Source organism: Strongyloides ratti, assembly GCF_001040885.1.
Source record: "Strongyloides ratti genome assembly S_ratti_ED321, chromosome : X".
In the NCBI taxonomy this organism is placed as follows: Eukaryota; Metazoa; Nematoda; class Chromadorea; order Rhabditida; family Strongyloididae; genus Strongyloides; species Strongyloides ratti.
The window spans coordinates 762488-781834 of record NC_037309.1 but is presented as its reverse complement, the minus strand read 5'-3'; the positions used below and the strand labels follow the sequence as shown (position 1 = coordinate 781834).

At 21.2% G+C, this 19347-nt stretch overlaps 9 protein-coding genes across 9 annotated transcripts; 4 read left to right on the top strand and 5 right to left on the bottom strand.

Moving 5' to 3' along the window:
- Positions 1–690: 690 nt before the first annotated feature.
- Positions 691–1818, top strand: SRAE_X000015800 (Transmembrane protein 129; the record flags this gene model as incomplete). The annotated part of the gene is made up of 2 exons (XM_024644468.1): positions 691–892; positions 941–1818. 2 exons carry the CDS (start codon positions 691–693, stop codon positions 1816–1818), a joined length of 1080 nt encoding a protein of 359 aa, XP_024510024.1.
- Positions 1819–2260: 442 nt separating this feature from the next.
- Positions 2261–3664, bottom strand: SRAE_X000015700 (Mitochondrial fission regulator 1 family-containing protein; the record flags this gene model as incomplete). The annotated part of the gene is made up of 3 exons (XM_024644467.1): positions 2261–3224; positions 3304–3419; positions 3467–3664. 3 exons carry the CDS (start codon positions 3662–3664, stop codon positions 2261–2263), a joined length of 1278 nt encoding a protein of 425 aa, XP_024510023.1.
- A 547-nt stretch (positions 3665–4211) lies between these two features.
- SRAE_X000015600 (CAP domain-containing protein) lies at positions 4212–6255 on the top strand (the record flags this gene model as incomplete). The annotated part of the gene is made up of 8 exons (XM_024644466.1): positions 4212–4421; positions 4466–4773; positions 4811–4854; positions 4912–5175; positions 5257–5418; positions 5476–5826; positions 5874–5921; positions 5966–6255. The coding sequence occupies 8 exons, from the start codon at positions 4212–4214 to the stop codon at positions 6253–6255; spliced, it is 1677 nt and encodes a 558-aa protein (XP_024510022.1).
- Positions 6256–6835: 580 nt separating this feature from the next.
- Positions 6836–7367, top strand: SRAE_X000015500 (Hypothetical protein; the record flags this gene model as incomplete). The annotated part of the gene is made up of 2 exons (XM_024644465.1): positions 6836–7054; positions 7107–7367. The coding sequence occupies 2 exons, from the start codon at positions 6836–6838 to the stop codon at positions 7365–7367; spliced, it is 480 nt and encodes a 159-aa protein (XP_024510021.1).
- Positions 7368–7967: 600 nt separating this feature from the next.
- On the top strand, positions 7968–8782 carry SRAE_X000015400 (Hypothetical protein; the record flags this gene model as incomplete). Its single annotated transcript, XM_024644464.1, has 2 exons — positions 7968–8038; positions 8101–8782. The coding sequence occupies 2 exons, from the start codon at positions 7968–7970 to the stop codon at positions 8780–8782; spliced, it is 753 nt and encodes a 250-aa protein (XP_024510020.1).
- Positions 8783–9038: 256 nt separating this feature from the next.
- SRAE_X000015300 (Hypothetical protein) lies at positions 9039–9602 on the bottom strand (the record flags this gene model as incomplete). The annotated part of the gene is made up of 3 exons (XM_024644463.1): positions 9039–9233; positions 9277–9384; positions 9573–9602. The coding sequence occupies 3 exons, from the start codon at positions 9600–9602 to the stop codon at positions 9039–9041; spliced, it is 333 nt and encodes a 110-aa protein (XP_024510019.1).
- A 303-nt stretch (positions 9603–9905) lies between these two features.
- SRAE_X000015200 (Elongation of very long chain fatty acids protein) lies at positions 9906–10826 on the bottom strand (the record flags this gene model as incomplete). The annotated part of the gene is made up of 2 exons (XM_024644461.1): positions 9906–10243; positions 10307–10826. 2 exons carry the CDS (start codon positions 10824–10826, stop codon positions 9906–9908), a joined length of 858 nt encoding a protein of 285 aa, XP_024510018.1.
- A 2385-nt stretch (positions 10827–13211) lies between these two features.
- On the bottom strand, positions 13212–14209 carry SRAE_X000015100 (Sphingomyelin synthase-like domain-containing protein; the record flags this gene model as incomplete). Its single annotated transcript, XM_024644460.1, has 3 exons — positions 13212–13540; positions 13589–14078; positions 14123–14209. The coding sequence occupies 3 exons, from the start codon at positions 14207–14209 to the stop codon at positions 13212–13214; spliced, it is 906 nt and encodes a 301-aa protein (XP_024510017.1).
- A 2280-nt stretch (positions 14210–16489) lies between these two features.
- SRAE_X000015000 (Solute carrier family 12 member 9) lies at positions 16490–19347 on the bottom strand (the record flags this gene model as incomplete). Its single annotated transcript, XM_024644459.1, has 3 exons — positions 16490–17941; positions 17997–19147; positions 19227–19347. 3 exons carry the CDS (start codon positions 19345–19347, stop codon positions 16490–16492), a joined length of 2724 nt encoding a protein of 907 aa, XP_024510016.1.

The following is a 19347-nucleotide window of genomic DNA, read 5'->3' as shown; positions in this document are numbered from 1 at the left end:
AAATTATTTTTACAAAAATAAGGTATAAATTTATCATAAATAATATTAAAATTTTAAAAAAGTTAAAAAAAAAATAATAAATATGAATTAAATTTGTTGCATCGCATTCATATATAGTATACATTATTCAAATGCGCTATACAGCTGAGAAAACGCAAATAAGTATTAAGAATGACATCCCTATCAAAAATAATTAAGTATATAAAATTGATCTTCCGATAAATTTTATTTTATTCAAATATTTAATAATATCAATAATTTTCTTATAAATTTGATGATTTAACAATATAATATAATTTATCAGTATTCATTTATGTACTTTAATGTCATTACTAAAAATTTAAAATTTTACATATTATAAAGAAAATTTTTTTAAAATTTCTAGAATATATAAGAGTTTACTTTTTAAAAAAGATCAAAAAAAAAGGATAATAATTAATTATTATAAAGTTCTGATTTATATTATATCATATATGTTTATATAATTGTATTGGAGAACTGCTTTGACATTTCAGTAAACGCCTTTTTATATATTTAACACATGACAATATTAATAAAACTTTTTACACGTGTAATCCAAAATTATAATGAATTAACAATTATTTTTTTAATATAACTAATTTTTTTATTTTAAAAAAAATAATTAACTTTACTTTTTCTATAAATTTTTCTATTTTTTTAGCATTTATAATGATACTTTATTGTTGGTTACTTGGTGGTATTATATATTTCATATCAATATATCCTCCTTCAGCATTCGTTGGGACAGGTTTAACAATTAATGATTTTTTTTTCTTCATCTTTAATCATGATTATGATGGTCCAAATTTTATTTCAAGAATAATTCATAAATCAAGAATTACATTAATTACTCATATAGTTTTAGCATCAGGTAACTATATTTAATTGTCTACTTATTGTTAAAAAAATTTTTTTTTAGGATATTTTATGTTTATGAATTATATTTATTATATTAATTTTGATGATAAGAATATTTTTATGTTATTTCAAATGATTATACTTTATAGTTTAGCATTTTATGTAGGATATAAACTTTATTTAAAGACAAACTTAAATAATAATGCTGATGATATTACTTTACAATTATATAAATATGCCAGAGATGATGATGAGTTAAATGATATTATAACAGAAATAGATGAATATTATACAAATAATGTTCCTATAATACATGGTGATGTTGATCATACAAAAATAATTATTCTTGGTAATTGGCTTTTTAAAATGGAATTATATGGAGCAAAAATTGCAAAATTAGATGATACTGAATTAATTTTAAAAGAAACACCATCAGATACTAATAAACATCCTGCTTTATCATCATTATTTTGTGTTGAAGTTAGGGGAATTGATCATAAGTATCCACCATTTGACATTATTCTTCCATTTAATGTTTTAGAAGAATTAAATAGTAGAGTTAAAACATCTATAAATACTTTATTAATTGAAAAACATAATAAAATAGCAAATACTTTTAGACAACGTATATCAGGAAATCCAAAATATACAATTAGAAAAGATGAAGAAATAGATAATTGTTTAGGATGTTTATATAATAAAGCAAGTGTTATTATAAGAAAAAATTGTAATACTATTATAAATGAAATCAATTCTCCTTCATGTGAAGAGTGTCATTGTCGTCCATTATGGTGTTTAAGATGTTTAGCATTAGTTTATGAATCAAAATGTGGAAAAAGTATTAATGATGGTATTAATCCTTTATTTTGTAAAGCAAACTGTCCAACATGCAGAGCATATTTCTGTATCTTAGATGTTTCAATAATAGAAGAGGCTTGAAAAAAAAAATATATATATTTAATAAGAAAATGTAATTATTATATTATTTTGTCGCATGGACTATAAAAAATTAATAACTAAATGTAAGATCAAATGAAAATATAAGTATTAATTATTTATTGTCATATTACAATAAATAATGATATAAACTGTAAATAAATATTTTAATTTGTTAATTAATATAATGCAATAAATTAATTTAAAATATTGTAATGTTAAATAATCTATTCATTGAATTTTTCTTATCTAAAAGATTTTAATACAAAAAAAAAGTATACAAATTTTAAATAATTATATTTTATTACACAAGTGAATATTATATTTATTTTTCATTACGTAGGAAAACTTTTTAAAAAGCAAAACTATTGGTTATAAAGACAAATTAGTTACAGTCCATTAGAGTAAAAAAAAATTTGATTATTTTATTACAAAAATTAATAATTTAAATGGTATCTTGAATTTCAGTGTCAAGTTCATTATCTTCATCAGACCAAAGGCTGAGTTCTGAATCAGAATCAGTATCAGAAACAACTTCAGATTTAACATTCTTAAACTTTTTATAAAGTGCTTGTTGGAGGAATGAACCAACATCACTACATTCTGATTCTGTGGAAATTACCTTACTTTTACGTTCTTTAATTTCTTCCTTACTTACTTTTCTTAATTTAATTTTTTGAATTTCACTAAGTAAAATACAATTATCCATTTTGGCAGATGTATCATTATTTTCTTTGTTTCTTGGGACTTCTTCTTCAATTTTATTATATTTTGACTCTTTTAAAATTAATTTATCTTTCTTTTTATTACTTAAAGTAGCCATACATGGCAATGGTGGTGGGGGTGGTGGTATAAAATTAGTTGTGACTTCATTTGCCCTTGGTGAAATGATAGGAGAATGTTGACTTGATGTTATAGATATTCCATCATCCAATGAAGAACATGGTCTTCTAATAGAAGTTTTACGATTATCCTCAGATTTGTTGTTATACTGATTATTACTTGACAAACCCATAATTTTTTTCATTTCCTCCTTAAGACGAAATATTTCAGCTTCCATTTCATTTATTTTTTTGAATGCCTCAGTCTCTGTGATTTGTGATATTTGACCAGTTTCCCCGCTTTGTAATGAATATTTATCATCATAATCACAGTTTTCTTTTTTTATATTATCTCTTTTTATAATATTTTCTTTACCTTGATCACCTGAGATACAATTCTCAAATCTTATAGGATGAATTTGATATTTATGAAAAGTTGAATTATCATAAAAGAATGAGTCACTTAAAAGTATATCAGTAATATCATTAAGTGTCTCTCCAACATATTCATTCTCATATTTCATTTTTTCTGCTATCATATTATCACGCCATATTTTATTTGATTGATTTCTATCTTCATATAAACTTCTAAAAGTATTAAAAAAAATTTTTTTATAAATATTAAAAACAAAAAAATAAATATATATTTAAAAAAATTATAACTTACGTTCTACGTATAAAACGTATAAAAAATAGATAAAAACGTTGATAAACGACTCCTCTTAATTTTTTAGCAGCTGTTATAACAATTTGACTAACATTAATTTGTTTAAGTTTTTCTCTCTAATATATAATTATTAATATTAATTACTTAAAAATTTATAACTTACAAAATTGGTGAATTGTTCACGTACAGCTAACATTAATATATCTAGAGCTTTAACAACTTCAGTTAAACCAACTCCTTTAGGTTTATCATTTTCATCATTATTAGGTACTAAAGAAAATACTACAGGTGTAGTAGTAGTTGGAGAAAAAAATGAATGTTGGACATCAGAAATATTTGTAAAATTAGTATTATTATCCATAACTAAATACTAATTATTAATATAAGTCTAATTATACAGAAAAAAAAATAAAAACAATATTGTTCCAAATAATTGACTATAATAAGAGATTAGTTGTCTAAAAAGAAGTAACAGTTATACACTACACTAACCAAATGCAATTTTAAATTTTATGCAAATGGAGGGAAGTTCAGTTTTTCGTTATAGGATATGTATTACCTCTTGTACATTTAAATGTATCCCTATAATATAGAAATAATACTGATTATAAATGTAAAACTTATGCTTTTAAACATTATAAAATAAAAGTAATTAAAATAGGAAGGTAGTCATATATAATTTACAAATTGATAAGCAGTACAATAAAAAATGACTAATGATATTTCTCAGATTAATTCTTTTAATGGATAAAAATATTGTAATAAATTTATATTTTATATATATATAAATCAGCTTTAGATTGTTATATAGAGATAATTTTTTTTAATTGTAAATGATTAAAAGATAAAAATTTAAATATAAAATATTTTTATATAGCCATAATTTTTCCAAATATTTATATTTTCAAATGTCACATTGCTTTTTGATTTCTTTTATTTTTTTTAAATATCTACTTTTTGATTGTGTTGTTTTATTAGATGGAAAGAATGACAGTTCATTTGTATCACAATTTAGTTTGGAGGAACAAAATCAAATCATTCAAAGACATAATGATTTAAGAGGTGCTTTAGCATTAGGATTATTTAATCTTCCTCAAAGTAGTAACATGCAAGAAATGGTAAGTTAAATTAAACTATAAATTATTTGTTTTTTTTTTTTTAGATTTATGATTCAAGTTTAGAGGAGTATGCAAAAAATCATACAAATAAGTGTAATTTTGAACTTTCAAATATTGAAGAATATGGTGAAAATATTTTTAAAACCAATTCATCTGAAGGACCATTTTTTTCATTATTAATTGGACTTAACGTTTGGTGGGATCAAATTAAACATGTTAATTCAAATATATTTACTAATAATGAAAATTCATTAAATTTTGCGCAAATGGCATGGGCAACAACATATAAAGTAGGTTGTGATGTTAATGACTGTGGAAAATATAAACTTTCTATGTGTTATTATTATCCTAGGTAAATTTTTATTAATTAAATATTAAAAAAAATTTAGAGGAAACATTGACAATAATGATATATACAAAGCTGGACCATATTGTAAGAGTGATAATGATTGTATCAATGTTAATAATGGTAAATGTTTAATAGGAAAAGGTTTATGTTCTTTGATAAATAAACTTGAAGGTACAAATGTTACTTTAACACCAATAAAAGAAAACAACCAAACTTCACCTGAAAATGCAATATCAATTGGAGGTATTGGTGATGGATTGATTAATACAGTTCAAAATGGTATAAATGATGCTGGTTCATTTATAAAAAATACTTCAAGTAACTTAATTTCTCATGCTGAAAACACCGCCAATGGTCTTTTAGGTGGTGCAACAGGTTTAATTAATAATGTTGGTCAGGTTGTAGGTAATGCTGCAAATAACTTGTTAAACAGAACAAATACTTTACTAAATAGTACCGGTATCAATTTAAATAATACATTTTTAGGAAATATACCTAACCTTATCAATGGGACATTATTTTTAAATTCAAATAAAACTGATATGATGGTTAATAATTTAACAGCAACTTTAAATGGTCTACAAAATGGAACACAAAGTAACTTAACTAATGTAATATCACTATTAAATAATGGAATGACAAATGGAAGTAATTTCATTGAAAATTTGATAAATAATACTTTAACAAATGGTGGTAATATTTCAGGGGTAGTTTTACCAACATTTAATGGTACTGTTAATTTATTAAATACATCCTCAAACATTGTTAATCATTTAAATAATATAACAGAAAACGGTTTAAATAATTTAACAATATTAACTAATCCTCTTCTTAATCAAACAATAGGAAATATTTCAGGTACATTAATACAATTAACTAATGGGACTGGAAGTTTGGTTACTACAACAGAAAATAGTATAAATATTACAAATACTAATAATCTTAATGTATCAAGTATATTAACAACAACAATTACTGAAGATTTATTAAATAAAACAACAAATATTTTACTAAGTTCAACAACTCCAAAAATTGGAAACGAGACAGTTATTTTAGGTATTTAATATCATTCATTATTTAATTAAAAAAAATTTTTTTATTAGGGTCATCGTCAATTTCTCCAACAATGAATGTATCGTCAACAACTGAATGTTTGTTTATCTTTTTTTAAAAAATTATGTAATAATAATTTTAGTAATAAGTATTAATGTTACAACAACTAATGAAACTACAACATTATCACCTAAAGAAACAACAACATGTGAATGGGGAATAATATGTAATAATAATGTTCAGGTGACAAATCAAATTTTAGCCAATATTATAACAAATTCATCAAATATAAATAATTCATCTTCAATACCTGATAATGGTAATTGTAAAGATTTACAAGATAATTGTGATCTTATGATATTATTTTGTTCATTTATTATGTATCAACCATTTATGTTTAAAACATGCCAAAAAACATGTAAACAATGTTAAAAATATGTATTATATTTTAAGAAATATCATTAGAATTTTAAAAATTTATATAAAATGATAATTATATTATATATAATACTATTAACAAAAATGAAAGTATAAAAATGGAACATGAAGAATAACTTGTTTATTATATCTTGATAGTATAATTTTAATATTTTCATTGTCATACTTATTAAAGTTTATTTTCACTTAAATTCTTCCTGTTTCTTATCATGATTAATATAATATTATATAAATTTATATTATACAATTACCTATTATTACATTTTAAATATATTCTTTTATACATGAAAGATCCTTAATTTATAATAGTATAATTATATTAAATTAAAATAAGATAATATGTATAATTCCGTGTTATTGAAGAATATCTTAAAATTTTATACTGATTTTTGACATCATTAACAAAGATTTTAAGGAGTAAATAAAAAGATGAACAGCCATGGTGCTGTGACCTAATTTTTGTATCGCTTATAAAAATGCAAATTTTTACCTGGTAAAATATTGAGTTTTTAATTTAATTAGTTTTACCTTTAACTTATATATTGATTATTATATAATTATTTTTATTTTAATAATGAAAATTTTAATAATAAGTATAACTTTTATTTTTACAATTATTAATTGTATTTCACCTCCACCTAGTAGTCATTTTGGTGAAAAATGTAGATTATGTCATTGTTATATAAAATATGATGATAGAGATTTTGCTGTTAATATTAATCCATATAAAAAAGTTGAAAATAGTTATGATGCAACTGAAGATGATTGTTTAAAATTATGTTGGGATGATGAGGTAATTAATATTTTATTTTTTTATTTTTATAAATATATATTAAATATTTTAGAATTGTAAAGCTGTTACATATGGAATAATTGGTGGTAAACAAGTATTTACATGTGAACTTTATGGAACTGGTATAGTTCAACAACCACTTTATGTTCCATATATGAATCTTTATGTTAAACGTCGTTCAGGATGTCGAATGCCATCACACGTATTTTATAGAAATCTTATCTTAACTGAAAGTGATAAATCAATTGATGAAAGAAAAGCCAAGTATGTTAAAATGAATAAGAAAATAAGTGCTTTTAACATTGGAAAATAATTACATACTAATAATTTATATTTTAAAAAAAAATATATATATATATAAATATGCCGTAATAAATGCAAATTGTTATCTATTATATGCCTACTACTATAAACAATAAAAAAATTTATGCAAAAATCAGATTTCATATTATTTCATGTGGGTGTATAAGTCATTATCTCATTATTTTATTTGAAATATAAAATTTTTGTGTATATATTTAAAAGATAATTTTATTATTTACAAATGTTTCAGTAAAATTTAAAAGATTAATATATATATATATATATATATATATATATATATATATCACTAGAGAAATAAATTGCCACATTATAAAAAAAATTTACCAATGATATAATATATTCTTAGTAAAAATTGTGGAGATAAAATTAATCAGAGATATTTGTTAGAAAAGAAAATAAGACAAAACTATCACTAGTGTGATATTTTATCATTTATTATTGAATGTTTTATCTTTTATTTGTTAAAATATTGTTTCTTTAAGTACTTTTATCCTTATTCTTTAATATATTACTTATTTATCTTTTTAAAAAATAGAATAATAAATTTAATTTTATCAGTTTTTAGATTAAAATTTAAACAATAATAATAATGGTTGCATATAATGCTATTAACGATGACATTGATTATGCTACAAAATGGTGGTCAAGTTATTCAACAAGGTATGATATATAATTTTAATTAATAATTATATTTAAAAAAAAAAATATTTTTATTTTTTTAGAAATTACACCGATATGGCAAAAGCGCAAACAACATACGATAATTATATTGGAGATGTCTTTGGGAGACCAAAAAGAATGGCAAGATCTGCTTCTATGACAAATTTGACATATATTAAAGATGCTGTTCATGAGTATCCAATTAAGAAAAGTGATTCAATTTCAAGTTTGGCTCCATCACTTGCTCTTCCCCAAGAACTTCGCGACCCACAACGTATTGTTCATACAACACATGTATACAAACCTGTTATTAGTGATTGGTATAACAAATCATATGGAAAAGCTTATCATAAAGATACACTTGAATCTCTTAAAAAACCATTATATCCAAGAGATACTGGAATAACTCAATATAGTTCACATGTACCATATTATACTCTTCAAACAAAAAGAATTTTTAATGAACAAAAAGATCGCTATAGAAAAAGTTATTTAAGAGGAAGTTGTGATTACATGAGTAAATATGTATCAGCACGTTTAAATGCCGATGACTTTGCTCAAAGATTTGTTCATACAGCTTATGAGGCAAGATATATTCAAGATCATGCTTTTAATAGACATTTTATGTTTGGTGAAAGAGTATATATACCACATGCTCCCTCAAATCCATATGCATATATTAATGCTAGACACGATAGAAATATCTACAAAACTACTGGAAGATACAATTTCTTCAAGTATTAAAGAAAAAAAAAACAACAAAATATAATATTCATTTATTTGAATCAATTGACTTGTGTGTTTAATAATTTCGATCATTACGCAAGAATTTCTATATTTTAAAAAATTTGTTTTTTATGAAAATATTAACATAAAAATGACGATAATATTAGTATTTTTAAAAATGATTGTTAAAAATTTAAATAATCATTAATATAATATTATTTTAAAATAATTTACTTTTTTCTATTTCTTTTATTTTTATAAAAAAGAAAATATTTTAAACGATTAAATTTTCCTCCTGTACAAATGTTTCTTTTTCTGATTTTAATATAGAATCTTCACTAGGTACTTGATCTAATTTGTTTTCATTTTGATTATTAGATGAAACAATAGATGTAGCTTGTAAGGCAGCACTTTCCTGTGCAACTACTAATTCAGCAGCTTCTAACTCAGTTTTTAAGTATTGGATATACTAAAATAATTTAACTTTATGATTAACAGATTATATTATTTACCTTTTCAGTTATTTCTCTTTCTTCAATCTTTCTGCACTCTTCTTTACATTTAACATAATCATCATGAAGTGTATTTTGTAAACCTCTTGGTTTTTTAATTTTTTCTTTCTTAATAGTTAAAACAAGGCATATAAAACTAATTAGTAATATATTAATATATAGAAATTTTAAAAAATTCATATTGATGGTTTAATTTTGCACAAAATAAACGATTAATTTTTATATTAACATAATGATAAAAGTTCTTTATATAAGTAATAATTTTTTGAATTTTTACTGATAACAAATTGTATTACCTCAATAACAACTTTTGACGTCAAATACATTTATTTTTAGGTGTATTTTAATATGCTTATCATTGTTTATTAGAGATAAGAAAATTGTTTGATTAAATATTAGAGTGATATAGAATAAAACTTTTTTATTTATCATACATATTATCTTATAAAAATATTAATATATACGTGGTTTTAAATAGACAAAAAAAAATGTTCAAAAAAAAAAAGTAGTATATTCATTTATTAATAAATAATATAAATGCTTTATATAAAATGAATTAAATTTAAAAAAAAAATTATATTGTATTTTAAATATTTAAATATATTTTACCGATTAATTAAATCATTTTTTCATTCTTTTTTCATTTTATCTTTACGACTAAAGTAACTTTTAATAAAGAAGTTCATAAATAGTATTGCAAATGAAAGGTAAATTGAAAAACATAATGTTAAATTTTCATATGATTGTTGGCATGGAATCATATTTATAACAGAACGCAGATAATATACAGAACATGATATTGCAACACCAATTAACATTTGACTTGTTTGTAAAATTGTTACTGCCATTGAAACAATTTTTGGAAAACGTAAACCAATTGATGTTAAAGCATAATAACTATACATAATTGAATGAACAGAAAAATTCATAAATATAAACCAACGACCAGCAGCAGTCAATTCAACAGCTATAATAATAGAACAAAACATTTATTATTTATATATATATTTATATTATATTAAATATTTACCTGAATTCCAGCTATATATTAGGACAACAACATGATGATACCAATGTAAAAATATAACTTTTCTTTTTCTTAAAACTAAAAATATTGTATCAAAAAGTTCAGCCACTTTAGATAAGGCAAATGCACATGCCCAAAATGCAACAGGTTCATTTGGATTCATTGAATAACAAATAGAATGTGTAAATGGTTTATTAAAAAAAACATATAAAAATTCTTCTCCCGAACGTATCATTCCAATTATACTAAATATTGCCAATGATGTATTCCATAAAAATAATGACTTTTTTAATTCAAATGCCCTTTTTTCTTTCATTGCATTTTCAATCATTCTTATCATAATAATATAAATTAATGCAATAACAAATGATAATTTCCAGTATTTAGCAAACATATAATACACAAAATATGGATCCCAATATTCTTCAATTTGAAGTTTTGTCACATATTCATATGGTATGTAAACAATTTCAACATTTGGTCCTTTCCATACTTCATACATATTACTTGATGTTACCATCATTTTTCTAAAATAATAAAATATCTCTTTTTTTTTATTGTTAAATAAAAAGAAAATAGACAAAAAAAAATTTATATATATACAGTATTTTTTAATATTTTTTTACAAAAGATAATATATAAATAGATATTTGATAAAACAAAAAAAAAATATATTATAAATTATTTAGTAATTTAATTAGTTTATACTATATATAATTAATATATATGATAGTTATTATAAATAATAAATTTGTCAAAGCATATATAAAGATAACATATATATTATTATATGTATTATTGCAACATTTTTAAATGTTTAGACTATTTGTGGACTGTACTGCTTTATTACACATGTCTAAACTTTAAGCAAATACATTACAATGTGTACAATTTTTAGATGGAAAAGGGTTAAGAAATTAGTAGCTAGGAGATTAATTGTTAGAGAGGAGAAGGTAGTATAATGAAAAGAAAGAAAGAAGATAAATGATTTCTATTTAAATAATTATTATTAGCATTTATAAATGGGTTTTAATATAACTATTAATATTTATTAATTAGTATCATAAATATTATTATTAACCTTAGCATGATTATTTTTATTACAGTACATTGTTAAAATAAATAAAAACTAATATTGGATTAATATTATATAAAAAGATATTTTATTTATATAAATTTATGAGTATCATTATAACATAACAATAAAATTTTTAAGATTTTAAACAAATTATAATGATTGATATATAAAAAAAAAAAGTTTAATTATATTCTATTTGATGAGTAAATTTCTTAACTACTTTAATAAAAAATAAAAAAAAATTTTTCTTTTTAATATTACTCATAATATAAAAATACATTTTGAATGATAAATATATTTCTTTAGAAATTTGTTAAATGTTAAATGTACCATAATTTAAGAAATTTGTAATATATAAACACTATAAGAATTATAAATGTTTCATTTTATAAAGATTATAATTTTAACTAATTAATAAATTAAAAACTTTTATAAACTAAAATACTATTTTTAATTTAAATTTTTTATATTAAAAAAAATTATTAAAAATACAATAAATTTATATTAAAAAAAAATTCTTTTTTTCTTATGAAAAAAATTTCTATTTATCACATTTTAATAAAGAAAAATAAAAATCCATTTTTTTTTTCATTTTAATATCTTAAATAATAATTAAATGAAGTGTAAAATTATTCTAAATCTTGATCATGTAAAAACTTAGACAATAATTTATGATGTCAAATAAATATATATCTATATATATATATAATTAAAATGGTAGTTACTTTTAATAAAATATCATTTTAACATTAAATGACTAATATTCTTTGTTCTCATTAGTATATAATTTTTTTTAAAAAAAAAAGTTAATGTTTACATTATTTATAAATTAAAATAACTTGTGGAAAAAACTGTTTAATAATAATATAGTTATTAAAAATATTCACATAGTTATAACTTTTACAAAAAAAAATATATATATATATTCATATAATGTTGTCTATTGTAAAAAAGGTTTGAATGAAAAAGATTAAATATTGTATATAAGATTAACTTTAACAATAAAAAGGATATTGATAGCTTAGTTTTGTTCGTAACTATTAGTAATTCAGATAAATTATAATAAACATATTAACACAATATTATAAATTGTATTTTATATAAGTAAATGTCTTAAAATATAATATGATTAATAATTATCAGTTTTATTAAAAATATAGTATAGTAACTTTCTTTTTGCATGATAAGAAATTATATTTTACACACACGTTGAAGATTAACATTATATGAGACAATTTAACGACAAACAAAAAAAAAAAAACGAAAAAGACTATATAAATGAAAAATTTTTAAATAAATTACAAATTGTAGTTTATATTTTATTCAAAAATTTTACCTATTTACTTAAAATTATATTAAAAAAAAAAGACATTTTAAGTTATAGTATTAATTGTTTCAATAAGACTTTATAAAACTAATGAATAAAAAAAGAAAAAACTAGAAGTAATTAAGTTAAATTTATCTTTTTTCTTTTTGCCTTATCATATAACTTAATGGTATTACAAATGTACAAATATTAAACATACTAATACAAAATATTTTAATTTTAATATTTTAACAGTAAAATGACAACATATCAAAAATTATGATAATATATATAATAAAAATGCAATTTTAAAGAAATAATCTAATTGATGACATATATATCAAATTTTTTTTCATAAAAAGAATCGTAACTATATAGAAAAAAAAGTGTATTTTTTATTAATAATGAATTTATATAATTCTATTTTTCGATGCATACAATATACAGTTAATGGTTTAAGTACAAAAAAAAAATTGAATATAATTTCAAAAATAATTTTGCTGGTAAATTTTATTAAAAAATTATTAAATGTCAAGATTGCGTAATTCTTTTTTGTATCCACAAAATTTAGAAAAATATTTATCATTTATTAATGATGGTACTTCAAATATATTTGCAAATAGGTATGGTGGTAAAGCATCTTTTTCAAAATATGCTACCATACCTGATAATATATTTTGTGATAAAAGATTTTTATCCATTTCATTTTGATGAAAACTATACATTAATGAATGATAAATTCTAAAGACATTTGTTGCTACAATATATCCTAAAAATACATCAATAGAATAATGTTTACGGGCAAATAAGATACAAATAATTGCTATTAATGCCATAATTCTATATAAAATATCTAAAATGATTAATTAATATTATATATAAAATTAATTTATAAACCAACTTAAAACACGCAATTTCTGTGGTGCATAATGTTTAAAAGTATAAAGAGCTGTAAATAAACATATAGTATGACCAGATACTAAAAGATCACCACATAATATTCTTGGCCTAAGAAATTCAATTCCAGCTGACCAAAATGTAGTAATAACTCTTCTTGATACAACTGAAAAACTACTAATTTCTTGTGGTGCACAGTAAGTATTTTTTGATGGTACAGGAACTTGAAGTAAACAAATACATATGGCTCTAAATATATATGATATTGCAATACATAAAAATACTCTTCTTCCTACAATCCAACGATGTTGATGAAAATAGATAACTCCAAGTGCATTAATAACCATAAATAACATTATAAATTCTGTGATTCGAATTGTTTCTGGAATCTCTGGAAATATACTGAAAAACAAATCTGGTAATGGTTCATAATTTCTTGGTACACGATCATGTACCCATGCAAGGGTAATAATATTAATAACCCATCCAAATATCTATATAATTAAAAAAAATTAATAAATAATATATTATAACTTACCAATAAAAGTAACGCTAGAAATGTTTTTGAACGTTGTAATGTTATTTGTCTTTTAATTCCAGGTAATATGCTTGTATCAGTATCCATTTAATAAAAAAAAAAAATTTATAATTTATTTCTATCTTCAAATATAAAATGAATATTTTTAAATAAAATAATATAATATAATAATTAATAATAAAAAAATTTAATTCATAAAAAAAGCTTAATATAAAAATTTATTATATTTTGATTAGAAATTTCACTGTCCATTTTTATATCATTTTCATGGTGAAACATTAGATAATGAAAAATTTATTTGTTATTATTTAAAAGATAATGTTAATTTTTAATGTTTAATTTTTTTTAAATATTATTGTCTTTCAATAGATTATACAATTTTATTTTTAAATTTTAAAAAGAAAAAGAAAAAATATCATTAGAACGGTTGTTTCAAATAAATTTAAAAAGAAAATAATAATAATTCATATAAAATACTTAGTAACCATTTTAAATTTAAAAAAAAAAATAGTTTCAAATATGTATTTTTTTTAAAAATGTATATCGAAAATAATATTTTGCCAATTTTTTAAAAAAATTTAAAGTTTTATAACGATAATCTTTATAAATAATATTCTTCAATTGAATGAATATGAAATGATAATATATTATGTATTCTTTATGAGTATTAAATTTTTTTGAATGTATCAAAAAGGGCTTTTGAATTAGGGATTTTAAAAAAAATTTTTAAAGAATTTATTTTTATAAGTCAATGACTATATAATTTTTGCGCACTTTCATATTAATCATTTTTCATTATTAAAATGTATATTTAAAAAAAAAAACAATATATTGTAAATTTAAAATCATGGTTTTAATAAAATATGTTTATAAATTTATTTCTTTTTTTTTTGATGTATATAAAATTTATACATTATAATTAAAAAACATAGTACATAAAAAAGAATTAATAAATAGATTAATTTTATGAATATAATAAAAAGAATTTTTATTAAAAAAAAAAATTACTATTTTATTAAGAAACTAAATAATTATTTGATATATTAAATTAAATATAAGAAAGTTTGTTGAGTAAAAGTAATTTATAAAGCATGAAAATGTCATAAACTCTATGAAGGTGGGATCATATTAGTTCCACTATTTAAATATATTACAAGTCAAAGAATTAAAATAGGAATGAGATATAAGAATAAAATAGAAAGAAAGCTTTTATTCAAATCAAAAAAATAAACTTTATCAGTCTACATTAGTCTGTATATTTACTGAAGGTTTTTATTTGATAAAGCTAAATAAATTTTAAAATTACATTTCAATTACTGATCAACAACATTTTTTATCACAATTATTTTTTTTTTTAAATATGTAATATACTTTTGTATGATATTTTATTTTACTTGTATGAAAAATTTAAGGAAATTGTTATCACAAAAGAGTTTTTTTTTCCTATATATAATAAATTTATCTTTTTTCAATATCTAATAACATAATTTTAACATATAGGATTATAAATTTATGAACAAATAAGAAACAAGAAATTAATAAATTTACACAAATATTTCACTGAAAAGTAAAAATTTTATCATAAAATATAACTATCATAAAAAGAGTATAATTATTAATAATAAATAATTTTTAATAATTGTGTAAGTAAAATTTTTTTTTTTCTAATTTAAATTAATCTTAAAACTCGTTACCATTACTCTTTTATTTATTTTTAAAATGACAGTTTTAATCTTTTTTTTTTATTATATTAGTAACAATGAGGAACATGTAAATTTAAAATACAGTCGTATTGGTTAGTCATTTGTGTATATAAAGTATATTCATTTGTTAATATATATAAAAAAAAATAAGAAGTTTTAACATATTAACTCTTATGAATTTAATAGAAAAAAATTAAATATTTATTTCCATTTTACAAAGAATTAATATTATTATAAATAAAACTTTTACTAAAAATATTTCCTAAAACAAATAAACATCACTTTAAAATATTTATATTGTAGAAAAAAGTTAATTATTTTTATATTTTAAATAAATTTCTTACTTATTACTTTAATTGACAAAAGTTATATATTATTGAAAAAGGAATTTTTTTTTTTTTATTATAAACAAAAAATAAAATATGAAATTTTCTATAAAACATTATAATTTTTTTAAAAATATAGTTATTTTAAATAAGATTTTTTTTTTCAATTTAATTTAAAATGTAAAATTTTGGGTACTTTTATTTGTTTTAAGTATATATACTTTTTTTCTTAATAATAGTATTTTATGCATAAAAGTTTAAAATAAAAACTATCATATAATAAATATACATATATTTAATATTTTGATATTAAATATATTAAAACCATAAATTATAATTTAAAGAGCTGTTGATATGACAGATGACATTCCATGTACCAAAAGAACTGGTGGTAAATCTTTTGTAAGTGCAGTTATTGCATCAAGATATGCCACATCATCACGTGAATTTTCTGGTATTTGAGGAAGATTTAGAAAACAAACTGCAGTATCAGAAGAATTTCTTTGTATCATTTCATTTATAGCACTAACATAATTACTTGGAAAACATGATATATTTTTTAATTCATCGTGACTTGATGATATTTGGGACAATACATGATCCCACGGTACTACTATTGACTTTGCTTTAATTCTTAATTGTTCAAGTAAAAGTTTAAGCTGGTTTTCTTGATATTGCATGTCTTGAAGACTATTTGAACAGATAAAAACTCTTACTTTGGTTGACTTCCACTTGGAACTCATTGAGAGTATACAAGCTAGTTGTAAAACAAAAAGTGAACTATTATCCCATCGCATATTAGTTTCATCCGGTTTAAATAAATGTGAAGGCCAAACATCTATATATTTTTTAAATGAACTTCTTAGTGAAACTTCTCTATCAAAACGATTAAAATACCTTGCAATGCAAATATTCTTATTTAAACTAATAATATCACGTAGAATAGAAATGTACTCACTTGTTTCAAGTCGTGTATTTTTTGTTGCATCTTGTGATGTTGTAAAGTACTCAACTACCTCAGCACGATCAATTTTTGAAAATTTAAGTTCACGTAATAATTGATTTTCTTGTAATATTAATTCATTTGGTTCTTTTTCATGAAAACCAATAACAACAGTATTTGGTTTCATTGCACCTAAACCAGAAAGACGTATCAATTGTTCTACACCAAATCTAACAGATTTTGATAATGTTATTTCAACAAATGCTTTTAATTTTAAATAATCTATTAAAGATAACCAATATGGATAAACTTGTTGAAGTGGATCTATTGTTTCTCTATCACCAGTTTCTTTTTCTAATGATCCGTATTTAACATGACCTATAACATACAAACCACTTTTTTTTAAATCATTAACAAAATCCATTAAAGAAAACATTGAACCTGGTCTACTAGAAAGAAGTAATATTTGTGGTCTCCAAAATTTTACATGTTCTTTTCTTATATCTAATAATAAAAGATATTTTCTTACTTGATGATATATTAATGCCTGTGAAATTGATCCCCATGAACCCATTGGTGCTTGATAATGAAGAATCATAATAAGGAGCATTAACATAACAACTGCCAAAGCACTCATTGCAGCATCAACAACAAGCATCATTGTTCCAGATGATAAAACACCAAGAGCACATGTATGCCATGAAAAAAATTTAAATGTTGGTCTAAAATTTGGTGCACTAGTTAAATCTAATGCTAAACATGCAACATTAACACCCATATATGATAATAAAAAAAAAATAGATGTTAGACGGGCAATTTTATTCATTGCTCCAACAGTAAAAACAAGCTATAATAAATTATTATTATTATTAAAATTAATTAAATTTTTTTTATTTACTTACCATAACACAAATCCATGATAATGTAACAGAAATAACTGGATTACCAGATGTCATTTCAATTGTTGCTGGTCTAAGTATAAATCCAAAAAGTTTATCATGTGCTAATCTATTTAAAACTCGTGAAGCACCAATTAAATTACTCATTGAACTAAAAAATGTTGTACAAAATATTCCCATTACAATAAATGAAGGTACAATAGAAACATCAACGGCAACCAAATAATTATTTTGTAATAAATTTCTTGTACATGTTGAAGACAATAAAAATGATGTTAATATATACATGCATAATGTTGTAAAAACAGCTTGTAATGTACCTCTAGGTATAGATACAGATGGTCGAGCAAGTTCTCCAGACATGTTGGCTCCTGACATTAATCCTGTAACACCAGAAAATATTATAGAAAACATAAAAGCTAAATCTGTCTGTTTTCCTGTTGTATAATCATAGGTAAAATTTGTATATAAATTATCTTTTAATGTATGAAAATTGAATGATGTAAAAAGTGCTGTTAATGTTTGATTGTATGAAACAATTTTTTCACTATCAGGATCAGATACATTTGATGGAATCATATAAGCATATGTATTTTCTTTAGGTATTTTTACTTCAACATCTCTATACCAAAATAATGAAACAACAAATGTTATATAACTACATGCTGTTATAAATAATGCTAACATTGCTGAATTAGCAAAAATTTTTGATCCAGCTAAGCATAATAAAAATATTATAAAACTGACAAGAACGCAAAATAAAAATTTGTGACTTGTACCTTGAAGAGGTTCAATATTATTAATTAATACTTCTGTAAATCCAGCAATATACAACGCACATGAAAATACATTTGCGACAAAAAATAATATTCCTATGCTACCACCAAATTCAGGTCCTAATGATCGACTAATCATATAATAAACTCCACCACCTTCAATAGCACCATTTGATGAGACAGCACATAATGATAAAACTGTTAGTAAAATGATACTATATGCAACAATTAACTCTATACATGTATAAAAAAATCCCAACTGTCCAACACAAAATCCCATACGTAAAAATAATAATGCACTAAACATTGAAACAGCAACAGGAGCAAAAACTCCCGAAAATGTTGATAAACCTCTCATTTTACCAATTAATTGTGTATCTAAAATTATAACAATTATTTTATTATTAAAATTATATTTAAAAAAAAAGAAAAAAATTTTTTTTTTTGTTAAACATACTACTTGTAAAATGTGTCTGTGATGTTTGCCTCATTTCATGTGACTCTTCATTAAAAATTCCTCCAGCTCCACGTTCATTCATATTAACGATGGTAGATCGAGAATCATCAGATGGTATCAT